This window comes from Musca vetustissima, unplaced genomic scaffold, assembly GCF_032173495.1.
Source record: "Musca vetustissima isolate MV318-11 ecotype Yass unplaced genomic scaffold, APGP_CSIRO_Mvet_v1 utg1071, whole genome shotgun sequence".
Lineage (NCBI taxonomy): Eukaryota > Metazoa > Arthropoda > Insecta > Diptera > Muscidae > Musca > Musca vetustissima.
Genome location: NW_026882319.1, coordinates 240,389 through 254,136, shown reverse-complemented (window position 1 = coordinate 254,136; position 13,748 = coordinate 240,389). Strand labels below are relative to the sequence as shown.

At 31.0% G+C, this 13,748-nt stretch overlaps 1 protein-coding gene across 1 annotated transcript in view; it reads left to right on the top strand.

Moving 5' to 3' along the window:
• Positions 1 to 10,447: 10,447 nt before the first annotated feature.
• Positions 10,448 to 13,748, top strand: part of LOC133328644 (uncharacterized) — a 29,158-nt gene continuing 25,857 nt past the window's right edge. Inside the window, exon 1 of the mRNA XM_061537187.1 lies at positions 10,448 to 10,509. Within this exon, the coding sequence (XP_061393171.1) occupies positions 10,465 to 10,509 (45 nt within the window). The 5' untranslated portion in view covers positions 10,448 to 10,464. The remainder of the gene's footprint in view (positions 10,510 to 13,748) is intronic.

The following is a 13,748-nucleotide window of genomic DNA, read 5'->3' as shown; positions in this document are numbered from 1 at the left end:
CATCATTCTAGGCTCAATTCAGTACGTTATGCCAAATTTCCTGCAAATCGAAAGATATATAGGGACTTTGGGGCACCATTAACATGAAATCGGACGAAACTATATATGGGAGCTATATCTAAATCTGGACCGATTTACGCGAAACTGGGCAGACATCATTCTAGCCTCAATTCAGTACGTTATGCCAAATTTCATGCAAATCGAAAGATATATAAGGACTTTGGTACACCATTTACCTTAAATCGGAGGAAGATATATACGGGAGCTATATCTAAATCTGAACCGATTTTCACGAAACTTTGCACACATCATTCTAGACTTAATTCAGTGCGCTATGCCAAATTTCGTGCAAATCGAAAGATATATAGGGACTTTGGTACGCCATTTACCAAAAATCGGCCGAAACTATATATGGGAGCTATATCTAAATCTGAACCGATTTTCACGAAACTTGGCACACATCTTTCGTGGCTCAATTCAGTACGCTATGCCAAATTTCGTGCAAATCGAAAGATTTTCAGGGTCTAAAGTCCGTAAATCGGGCAAAAATATATATGGGAGCTATATCTACATCTGAACCGTTTTTTCCCAATTTCAATAGGGTTCGTCCTTGGGCCAAACAAATGAGCTGTGCCAAATTTCATCCAAATCGGATCATAAATGCGACCTGTACTTTGTTTACAATTTAACATGGACAGACGGACGGACGGACGGACATGCATAAATCGATTCAGAAAGAGATTCTATGCATATTCTCAAAAGGAACCATGGGTCTATCTCGATTATTTTTGCCTGTTACAAACATATGCACAAAGACATAATACCCTGTACCACAGTGTGGTGAAGGGTATAAAAATTACAAACTCTTGGGGCTGCACAAACCTATAATATCCTGACAACATAGTTGTGTAGGGTGTAAAAATCCACTTCTTTCAGCTAAGATCAAAAAATATTTTTAAAAAATCCACTCCTATGATGGGCATAAACAATTTAAAAAAATACGTCTATTGATCTGCTTTAAAAAATTATCCTTAAAAAAATCTCTTTTTTTAATATTGACCAATAGTCACAAAAAATATTTTTTTAAAAACTCCACACCTATGGGTGTACCTTAACAAAATCTTAATTTTTTTTTTTTAATTCACGCCTAAGGTTTTCCTTGAACACAGCGTTTTAAAAAACTACGTTTCCATTAAAAAAATCATTCATGTCATACCAAAGACTTAAGACACAAACTTGTATAGGAATGTAATTATTTGGAAATTTATTTTATTTATTATTTCTATGATTTTTGTGTAATTTTTCAAGGTAATTAATGATTAAATTATCCAAAAATGTAAATCGAAAATTAAAATATGCCACATCGCGACCTATATTTTTTAATTAAATATTAATATTTGATTTTATGGTCTGGTTACAAAATTTCCTTATTTCCTAGGTCAAGAAAAAATGTGAAAGGAATTTACAGAAACAAAAAACACAAAATAATAAACACAATTAAAAATGTGTTAATTTTATATAATTATCAAAAAAAAAAAAAAAAAAACGCAACAACCCAACAAAAATTAACAAAACAATACGATACCACAACATTTTGAAATAGTTGTCGTTTTTTGATTTTTTTTTTTGTTTTTGCCTACAAAAATCAAATACAATTTATTATCATTTCCATTTAAGCATTAAATTTCCAATTAACACCGCCATAAAACTTTCATTTTATGTTATCCATGTTCGTTTTTTTTTTTTTTTGTAAAATTAACATGTTATAAATTAAATTAACCAAAAACATTACAACATTCCATTACAAACCACAAAAATATGACACTTGAAGAATTTATTAAAACTATCATCAGAAAAAAATGTGCGAAATTAATTTAAATTTTCACTTTTCGTTGGCATTACTAATGGCGACGTTTTTTTTGTGTTTTGTCTAAAGCCACATTTAATATAATTAACAATTTCTTTTTTTTTTTTTGTGAAACCTTTTTTCCACTTGGCCACAGCCAACCAGCCATTATAATAAGGCTTAAGGTTGATCGCACCATAAAAAACACACAACAAAAATAAAATAATTTTGTGCATTTGAACGCAAAATGGTCATTAACTTTATTTTTGCATATATGGCCAATTTCTTCGCAAGCATTGTCTCGTGAGTGTGTGTGTTTGTGTGCGCGCTTAAATATTTAAATTTAGCCACATAATTATTACTTTGGTCGTTTGGAAGACCATAATTTAATTTTTTTGTATTTTTAATTTTGAGTGGATGTGGTTTGGATTTTTTAATATGAGTTCAATATAACCAATGGGTGCTGGGGATTGCATGAAAAAATTACTGGCAAATTTTAGTGGGCTTTGATAAGATCATTGGAAAAAAATATCAAAACAATTTGCCATTGAAATTTACTTCAATTTTTTTAATATTTATTTTCCAAGGGATAAACAAACAAAAATGTATAAAAGTGTTTAAATCTCATTGTACTTTACCGTTTTTAATAAAAGACTTAAGTAACAAACTTTTTTGTACGATTGTAAATCAAAAATCTCAGTTCTCCCATTCCATTGTAAACAGAGAATAAATGAGAGCTTTCATTACATTGATATGATGCTAATGTGACAAAAGACTTAAGACACAAACACTGCTCTCCCATTATTTGCTGGGGCTTTAGTACATTCTAATAAGATGCGGGGCCAGAGAGAGAGACTGAGAATATTCACAAAAACTAAAGACTTAAGACACATACAAATACTATTCATATTTAGGGAAATCATATTAGAGATAATTTTGATGATAAGTGGATATTCTAAAAATTTACTTTTAAAATAGATTATTTGGTAAATTACGAGGAGTAGTTTTTTTAAATAATTTTTAAGATTTACCAAATGCGTGGATTTTTTAAAAATATTTTTTTTTTAGTCTGACCATTAGGAGAGAAGTGTTTATAAATTTAAGTTTAAGTCTGACCATTAAGCATGTATTTTTAAATCTTTTTTTTAAGTTATACCAAATGGCGTAGATTTTTATACCCTACACAACTATGTTGTCAGGGTACTATAGCTTTGTGCAGCCCCAAGAGTTTGTAACGCCGCGAAATATTGATCCTAGACCCACCTTTAAGTATACCGATCGTCATATCTCGACTAGCTGAGTCGATCTAGACATGTGTGTCCGTCCGTCCGTCTGTCCTCTATAATTTGTAAACACGTTACAGGCCACAGTTATGGACCAATCTTCACGAAATTTTGCATGCAGGATGGGTTCTGGCCAATGAAGGCCCCTATTGGTGAAGATAAGTTAATATTTAGGGGAAGATAAGTTAATATTCTGTTCCCTCCAGAGACCGCAATTATGGCCCGAACACGGAGAAGGGGATCGGCCCAAAGAATAAGCATGCCTGTTTTGATAAAGATCGGCCAATATTAAGCTGGTCAAGTGGACCCTGACTTTTGTATATATTTAACCCTATAGCGTATATATATTAACCCTGAAGGACGTACAGCCGAGAAGTTGATAGTATCAAGAGGAGTGGTTATCCTTTTAATTAATAATTACACGTAAATATTTACAAGTGCTTATGTATTCGATATTATTTAATAAACCATTACCACATTAGAGGTCGACAATATGGCTCCGATCACTTTGAAATTTTCCATGAGTATCCAGGTATGGTCAGGCACAATGCCTATACTTTTCGGTGATGATCAGATAATAATTTTGAGAAGAAGTGGACCGAAAATTAATTTCTTGTTTTTTTTTTTATTTTCGATCCGATCTATAGGCTACAATTATAAGCCGAACATCACAACACAACCCACGGCGAAGGGAATATGGACAAGTAAGTAGAAGGGCTGTACTGAATATTGGTAATATTCGGAAAAAATGTCAGTGTAAGGAAGAGGTGCTGTTGACCTCTAATTCTTTGCCTTTAAAATCCGCAGAAAAAAATAATTGCTGTGGTAGTTGTCTTTCACATGAGAACAATGATTGTTTGTAAAATGTGTCTTAAGACTTTCAAACATTCATCATTAAATATCTCTCTCTCCCCATTTGTAATTAATTTAAATTTACAAAGAAAAAAATAATTGTAGAGAATTTTACATTTGTGAAGTATGTGTATTAAGTCTTTCTATTAATTATTAGAACTAAGTGTTGACCTTTTCAAAATATTTTTTTTTTGAACAGACATTAATCGCAAGATCCATAAAAAACCATAAAACACTAACAATTTATTAAATTGTTATTTTAACTGCTTATTAGCATTTTATATCCGACAGCAACAAGCTTGATCTTCCAGTTTTTTAAGGGTTTGCCAAAAAACACAACAACAACAACACGAAAAAAAATATTTCGAAGATGGCTCAGAGCTCAGACAGTGTCAATGAACTCAGTGTGGCTGAAGTGGCTTAAGACTTTCTTTAATTCAGTGACCGTTTTTTGGTATAAATATAGACAACAACAAAAAAATATATAAAAAACAAAACATTATTTGTGAAAAAGAAAAAACAAAAAAGAAGACACAATATGTTATTAATAAAAAAACAGCGGCTAAACAATTTTATTTTATTTTTTTTTCTTAAAATTAAATGGCCCATTAAAAATAGAAATAAAACAAGACAACATCTGTCATTGAAAAAAATAAATAAAACAACCACATAAACGAATACAATTAAATTTGTTTATATCATCCATATGTCATAAATATGACATTTTCAAGTGTTTGATAGCTTCCTCTTTTATTTAAAAAAATCAAATCCAATAAAACACAAAGACAATGACCATTGAATCTTCAAGCTGGCTGTTTCCGCGCCTGTGAAAGTAAACACATTCACCATGGTCTTTGTAGCAAATGTCATTACCAGCAACAACATCAATGCAACATTGAAGATGGTCAGCTTTATTATCCTTTTTGCTTTTGAGGAGTTGTAAACATAAAAAAACGTGATTGAATATCTTCTTACCATGGATTAGTCAATCTGTTTTTTGAAGATGGTGATGATGATGAGTTATGAAAAACGTGATTGAATATCTTTATGTGGATTAGTCAAATCAAATGAAAATGTGATGAACATTATGAAGAAGCTACTTGTTTGTTGTTGTTTTGGAAAAACCAAATTTAATTAAGAAAGTGATTTTTCTTTTATTTAGTTATGGTTGAAAAGAAAATAAACGTGAGATAAGAGCGAAAAGTTGCAAAAATCGTACAATGCCTTCTTTTTGGATTTTGCAAAAAAGGTGCAATGACCTCAGAAGGATGATATCGGAGATGGTATTAAGTTAATGATTATACCATAACTAATTTGTTAATAATTTGTGATAATTTAATGAAACATGCAGTCAGCAAATGAAATTTGAAAAAACTGGAAATTTAGTTTTTTTAGGTGAACCACAATCATTTGTTTTTTTGTAAAAAATAATAGATTTAAAAAAATTAAAGTGTCTTTATTCCATGATGAGAAAACATGATTGTTAGTAAAGTATGTGTCTTAAGTCTTTCTATATATTATGGTGATACAATTGTAGAGTATGTGTCTTAAGTCTTTCTATCGATTATGGTGATACAATAAAAAGCTCTCCCTCTCTCTCCATCTCTAATATGCACGTTTAATTTAAATTATCATCAGAATTGATAATGTTTGTTTCTTAAGTCTTTGCCTTTATCATTTAGAAAGAAAAAAATAATTATAGAGAATTTTCTCTTTCACATGATGCAACGAATTCAAAAGACTTAAGACACAAACATTCAGCATAACTAATATCCAACTATAGTTCACAAAGAGAATGCCAGAGAGACTGGTAACCTCTACTTACAGGTTATTATTTTTAAAGTATGTGTCTTAAGTCTATCTATTTATTATGAGAGCTTTTAAAAATGTCTCTTTTCCCTCTCTCTTTAAAATTCACCTTCATTCTCACCTTTCTCCCCAATACCAATATCAAAGTTTGTTTCTTAAGTCTTTGTATATTATCTTTAAAACAGAGCAGAGATGTGAGAACATTTTCTCTCCCCAATGATGGAATCTATTCAAAAGACTTAAGACAAAAACTTTCATTATAAAAGAATATAAGAGTTAGAGAGCGGGGAGAGAGATCCATAAGACATATAATTATAGTGCTTAATAAGAGAACTGGCAATAATTATGCCCATCTATATATCAAAAGACTTAAGACACAAACTTATTTTGATGGTATTGATTCGAAAGACTTAAGACACAAACTTCCACAATAATCAATATATTGAACTAGAGAAATAGAGACAGACTTAAGCAAGTAACAGCTATGTTTTGTAAGAAAAAAAATGATTCCGAAAGTTACATGGTAGTACTGGAACTGACTCCGAAAAACCACTACTGTACAAAACAACAATTTCAAATTAAAAAAAAAAAAAACTCGAAAGACCTACAAATAGATATCGAATTTATTTATTTAGACAAAAAATGACTCCGAAAGCCATAAACTCGTCATCAAACGACTCCGAAAAACTCCAAAAGCTATTTTATGAACACGAAATTACTCTGAAAATAAAATGGAGCTCTGAAAATGACTCCGAAAACTATTTTATGCAGACGAAATTACTCCGAAAATAATATGGAGCTCTGAAAATGACTCCGAAAACTATTTTATGCAGACGAAATTACTCCGACAAAATATGGAGCTCTGAAATTCCCCTAAAAACTATTTTATGCAGAGAAAAATAATCCGAAAGTCATGTAAAGTATAAAAAATTACTCCGAAAATTATATAGAACACTAAAAATGACTCGAACTATGCACAATATACAAAATATTATTCAGAATCGTGTGTACTATACAAAAAATGGCTCCGAAAGCCAGGCTCAGAAAAAAAATATGACTCCGAATAACATAAAATGTAGCGTTTGTTACTCCGAATGTTAAATTGTATACACAAAATTATTCCGAATTTATACACAAAATTATTCCGAATTTTGTGTACTATATATAATAAGACTCCGAAATCAATTATTGCTCCGAAGACAACCCAAAAAATAGATATTATACATAAAATGATTCCGAATTGTATTTACTTTACATCTTGTGACTCCGAATATTAAATATTACACTTCGTACTACGGAAAATGACTACGAAAGCATACAGAAAAAAAACATACAGAAAAAATATGACTCCTAATAACATTTACTGCGCCGTATGATACTCCGAAAGTTAGATATTTTATATAAAATTACACCGAATTTTGTGTACTATATATAAAAAGTCTCCGAAAGTGACATATTGTTCCGAAAACGACCCAAAATCTTAGATATTAGTTGTGTATTGTACATCAAAGGACTCGGAAAGCCAAACATTGTACAGAAAATTACTCCGAAAGTGATGTACTGTATGTAATACGACTCGGAATGAAATAAATTAACTCCGAATGTTGAATAATGTATAGTACATGACTCCAAATTTTGTATAATATATATTGCATGACTCCGAACGTTGGGTATTGTACAGCAAATGACTCCGAATACCATACATTATAAATTAAGTGACTCCGAATTGTTTATAGTGTACAGTAAACGACTCCGAATGTTATGTACTGTACAGTATATGCCTCCAAATGGAATTTTATGAAGGAAACTTGATTCTGAATGTCGCGAACTGTAAAGGAATCTTCTCCGAAAAATCGGTACCGACTCCAAATGATATTATCTCTATAGAAAATAACAGCCGAACATCCTCTTTTTGTTCGCTCAAATAATTTTCTCTATGAAAGAGAGACCTCCGTAAGTTCCAGTTACTATCACTTAAAAAGACTCCGAATGTTATGTACTGTAAAAAATAAGAATCCGAATGGATTTTTTTTAAGAAAATAGACTCCGAATGTTGTGTACTGTAAATAAATCTACTCCGAAAATCGTATACTGTACAGATAACGACTCCGAAAGTAATGTACTGTATGTTTTTTGAAAAGAAAAGTGACTCCGAATGTTGCGTACTGTAAAGAAATTTACTCCGAAAATGGTATATTGTACAGATAACGACTCCGAAAGTAATGTAATGCATAGGAATCGACTCCGAAAGTTATATACTGGAAAAAATATGATTCCTAATGATACGTATTGCATAGAAATCTACTCCGAAAATGATATACTGTACAGAAAATAACTCCGAATGCTAAGTACTGTACATAAGACAACTCCGAATGATATTATTAGAATCCGAATGGATTTTTTGAAAAGAAAAGTGACTCCGAATGTTGCGTACTGTAAAGAAATTTACTCCGAAAATGGTATATTGTACAGATAACGACTCCGAAAGTAATGTACTGCATAGGAATCGACTCCGAAAGTTATATACTGGAAAAAATATGATTCCTAATGATACGTATTGCATAGAAATCTACTCCGAAAAACCTTTTCTATTATTCGATAAACCTTTTCTATTATTTTTCTATTAAAAGAGTTACTTCCACCTAACTTCCAACTTCTTATCACTACCTCCACCACGTTTATCGGCAATTTTCAAAATTAAATTTGTCGTCAATTTTATGTGTTATTTTAATTTACCGAAAAAAACTCAAAATTATGCCTATCTTTGTCACGTTTATCTGCCATTGCTTACACACAATTTCCATGTTTTACTTATCTCTAAAACATTTATTTTTTTGTAAAAACATTTTATTTCAATAAACTAATCTCTGCTGTTTTTTGCTCTTATTTTTAATTACAGATAATTAAAGACAATGGACAAAACAAAAACAAACAAAAAAACGTAATGCCATAAATGGAGCCTCAACCATGGCTGAGCTGACAACTTAAACTTGAACTCAAGCGAAAAACCGGGAAATGTTTTTAGCAGCGACAACTGGCAACTTTATCTGACTGAAAGGCAAATGTTTTGAAAAAGAAGGCAATCAGTAGCCAGCCAGCCATTTATGAGAAACGTGACACATTCCAATATTAAGTGACAAAAGGCGTTGTTATGATGTTGCGTGTAAATGGTGCAAGACCAAGACAAAGAGGAGAAGAAGAAGAGGAAAAAATTATGAACGCCTGTGGAAGTGAAAGAAAACTCAGGCAGCTCCAATTATTTCTATGATTATGAAAAGTCCGGGCAAGAGGTGGAAACGGCCTGCCTTTTTTCATAATTCATTCATTGATTAAACAAAAAAGAAAAAAGTCAGGCATGCAACAACATGCTAAGCCTGGCTGGTGGTAAATGTTGGGGTATAAAAAAAATAATCGCTGAATGTATGCAGTGTCAACCAAGCATCTAACAGACATAAAGAGTGTGCCACTTGTAGGGCCAACAGACAAACAAAAAAACCCCCTGGGGACTCTGTGTTGCGTGAAATTAAACTCCAGCATTAAAAAGAAGAAAGTCAGACACTGAGACCAGAAAAGAAAGAAGAAGAAATGCGAATGAGCGACTGAAAGATGATAGCCTAGGTCAAAATGAAAAAAAAACAACAAAAACAATAAAACTATTACAAAATAAACCAAACAAACAGGTTACAATATAACTCCTCAACTCTCTACCGCCCTCTCTCTCCTTCCCTCTTTCTCAATCTTTCTCTCCCCGCAAACCTTTCTCTTGGAGAAAGAAGTTGTCGATTCTGCAGCATTTAAACTTTCAACGAAGAGCAGCTAACCTTTGATAACATTGGCCATTAACGCCAGCCAGCCAGCCAGTCAGGCCGGCAGTCATTCAGTCTCAATGTTAAATGCAACACAAATCCATGAATGAAAATTATAACAACATCGACAACAATAAAAACAGCAACAACAACCAATACAGGAAGCTTTTTCCAATGGAGCAGCAGCATCGACAGCAGCCCAACAATGACAAACAAGTTGTAATGAGACTGGTTCGGGGAGTTGTGATGAGAGTTGGTCGTTCGTTCGTACATTCGGATGGTTGGTTGGGCTGTTTGTGGCGCGCACATGTTGTAGTCTCAAAATGAAAACGAAAGACTGAAGACACAAACTTTAACGAGAAGAAAAAATCGTGGATTTTCGTTCGTGTTGGTTTATTTGGCGATTTTTTGTGTATTTTTTTTTGTATTTTTTTTTTTTTTTTTTTTTTTTTTTTTTGAAAGAAAGTGAAATTATCACGACGTTTAGCTTCTTCCTAGTTGAACTTTTTTTACCTTTGAGAAGAAGAAGAAGCTGAAAAAGTCATTGAAAGTCATTGAAATTTTATTTCGTCTCTTGGTGTTAATTTTTGATATTAATGTGTGTGTGTGTTTTTTTATGATTTTTATAGGAAATGAAAATAATTTGAAAAAAATTGAAAATAAATAAAAAAAACAAAAAAATATTTTAAAAATTAAATATTTTTTGAAAAAGAAAAAAAAAACAAAAAAAAAATAATACGAAGTGTTTCAAAATAAATTAAATAATAAACCTTAAAAATATCCCCAAATTTAAATTAAATCAACCTCCACAACATCTGTATTAGCCGTTTAAGCCGATTAACGTAACGTAACATCAAATCGAGACATCATGGAGTCCGAGGAAATAACAAAAATGGTCGATGGTGTTTATAAGGTAAGTGGAGTTTTGCAGCGTTATTTTAAGATTATCTATTATATCTATAGATTTTTTGGCTTCGGTGACTTATAGTGAAATTTTATGGAGAATATATTTTCCTTTAAAAGCAAGCCTCTAAAATGAAGGATTATGCGACATTTTCGACATAACCTAAAAAAAAGTGAGAAATACCTTGAAAATTGCTCTTTTTATTTATATCCAATTTTTTCTAATGTTATTTTGAGGTGATATTACAGACTTCTTGTCGACGATCACCCACAGTGAAATTTTATGGAGAATATTTTTTCCCTTCACATCATCCCCGTACAATGCCTCATTACGGGACAATTTAATGAAATTGGAAGAAATATAGAATTATTTAAACAAAAATAAATTTCGTGAATTCTGACCGAGATTTCTTTGGTAAATATTATATCTAAAGATTTGTTGTTGGTGGTGACTCATAGTGAAATTTGATGGAGAATATGTTTTCCTTAGGTACCAAGCTTCTAAAATGAAGCATTGTGGGAAATTTTCGACATAACCTAAAAAATTGAAAAATACCTCGAAACCCCCTTTTTATTTATATCCAATTTCTCTAATGGTATTTTGAGGTTATATGTCACATGTTCAGATTTCTTGTCAATGGCGACCCATAGTGAAATTTGATGGAGAATATTTTTTCTCTTGACATTATCCCCCTACAATTCCTCATTGCTGGGCAATTTAATGAAAATCGAAGGAACACTTAGAAAATTGAACAAAAATACATTTAGCGAATTGTAGCTTCGATTTCTTTGCTAAATATTATATCTACCAATTTTATTGTTGTTGGTGACCCATAGTGAAATTTTATGGAGAATATTTTTCTCTTTAATACCAAGCCTCTAAAATAAAGGATTGTGGAAAAGTGAGAAATATCTCGAAAATTTCCTTTTTATATTTATGCCCAATTTTGCTAATGATCTTTTGAGGTTATATATCAAATCTACAGATTTCTAGTCGACGGTGACCCATAGTCAAATTTGATGGATAATAGTTTTTCCATTTACATAACTTCTATAAAATGCCTCATTGTGGGTCAAAATCATGAACTTCGAATGAAAACTTCAGAAAATTAGTCTATAATGTAACCAATATTTAGCTATTATAAAGTATATATACCAATTTTTGTTGTTCGGTGTCCGATAGTGAAATTTTATGGAGAATGTTTTTTCCTTTGATACCGAGCCTCTAAAATATTGAATTGTTAGGAATTTCCATCATAACCTAAAAATAGCGAAAACATACTCCAAAAAGTGCTCATTATATTTATTCCCATTTTTGTATTGATAATTTAAGGTTATATATTAAATCCAGAGGTTTCTTGTCCTCAGTGATCTATAGTGAAATTTCATGCAGAACATTTTTCCCAATGATACCAACACTCTAAAATGGCTCATTGTGGGTCAATGTGCTAAAATGTGCAAAATAGAACAAGAGAAATTAACCAAAAATTAATATATTTTATATATACCAAATTGTAACCGATATTTATCTGTAATAGAGTATATATACAGATTTCTTGTCGTCGGTGACCCATAGTAAAATTTGATGTAGAACATTTTTCCCTTTGATTCTAAGCGTCTAAAATGAAGGATTATGGGACATTTTCCACATAACCTAAAAACAGTGAAAAAATTTGTCTTTATATTTATAAAAAATTTTTCTAGTGATATTTTGAGGCTATGTATCACATTTACAGATTCCTTGTTGTCGGTGTCCTATAGTGAATTTTTCTGGACAATATTTTTCCCTTTAGCATCATGAAGGATTGTGGGAAATTTTGCTCCTAACCTAAAAAAATAACAAAAATAACCTCAAAATTATTAGTCATATTTATATCCATTATTTGTATTCATATTTTATTGTTATCTATTTCATCTACATATTTTGTGTCATCGGCGACCTATAGTGAAATTTTATGCAGATTATTTTTCCCTTTAATACCACCCCTCTAAAATGAAGGATTGAGGAAAATTTCTCCATAACCTAAAAATATAACAAAAATAACTTTAAAATTACTATTTATTTTTAGATCCATTATTTGTATTGATATTTTATTGTTATCGATTACATCTATCGATTTCTTGTTGTCGGTGATCTATAGTGAAATTTTCTGGAGAATATTTATCACCTTGATACGAGGGTTGGTATCAAGGGGATAAATATTCTATAGAAAAATGAAGGATTGTGGAAATTTTTGCTCCTAACCTAAAAATATAACAAAAGTTACTTCTAACATTTTCTTCACATTTATATCAATTATTTGTATTGATATTTTTTGGTATCCATTACATCTATCGATTTCTTGTTGTCGGTGACCTATAGTGAAATTTTCTGGAGAATATTTCCACCATTGACATCACCCCTCTAAAATGAAGTATTGTGGAACATTTTGCTCTTAACCTAAGAATATAACAAAAACGCCTCAAAACGATTCTTCATATTTATATCCATTATTTTGATTGATTTTTTTATTGTTATCTATTACATCTATCGAATTCTTGCTGTCGGTGACCTGTAGTGAAATTTTCTGGAGAATACTTTCCCCCTCGATACCACCCCTCCAAAATGAAGGATTGTGGGTCATTTTGCTCCTAAACTAAAAATATAACAAAAATTGCCTCAAAAATGTTCTTCATATTTTTATACATTATTGTATTGATATTTTATTGTTATCTATTACATCTACAGATTTCTTATCCAATGTGACCTATAGTGAAATTTTCTGGAGAATATATTACCCTTTGACATCACCCCTCTAAAATGAGAGATTGTGGAAAATATTCTCCATAACCTAAAAATAACCTCAAAATTACTATATATTTTTATATCCATTATTTGTATTGACATTTTATTGTTATCGATTACATCTATCGATTTCTTGTTGTCGGTGACCTATAGTGAAATTTTCTGGAGAATATATTTTCTTTTTATACCAACCCCCTAAAATGAAGGATTATGGTACATTTTGCCTCATGACCTCAAACTATTACTTAAAAAACCTTAATTTTTAGTATTATTATTATTTTTAGATAAATATTATCTATAGATAATTTAATAAAATAAAAGTCAAAAAATTAATAAAAATTTGTTAATTTTTTTCACAACTATCTGCCCTATATTTTATGCTTGGCAATGTTCCATTAAAGCGTTGGCCATAACAAATTTGCCGAACATCAGAGATTGTCGGCTTTCAAACAAAACATTCACCA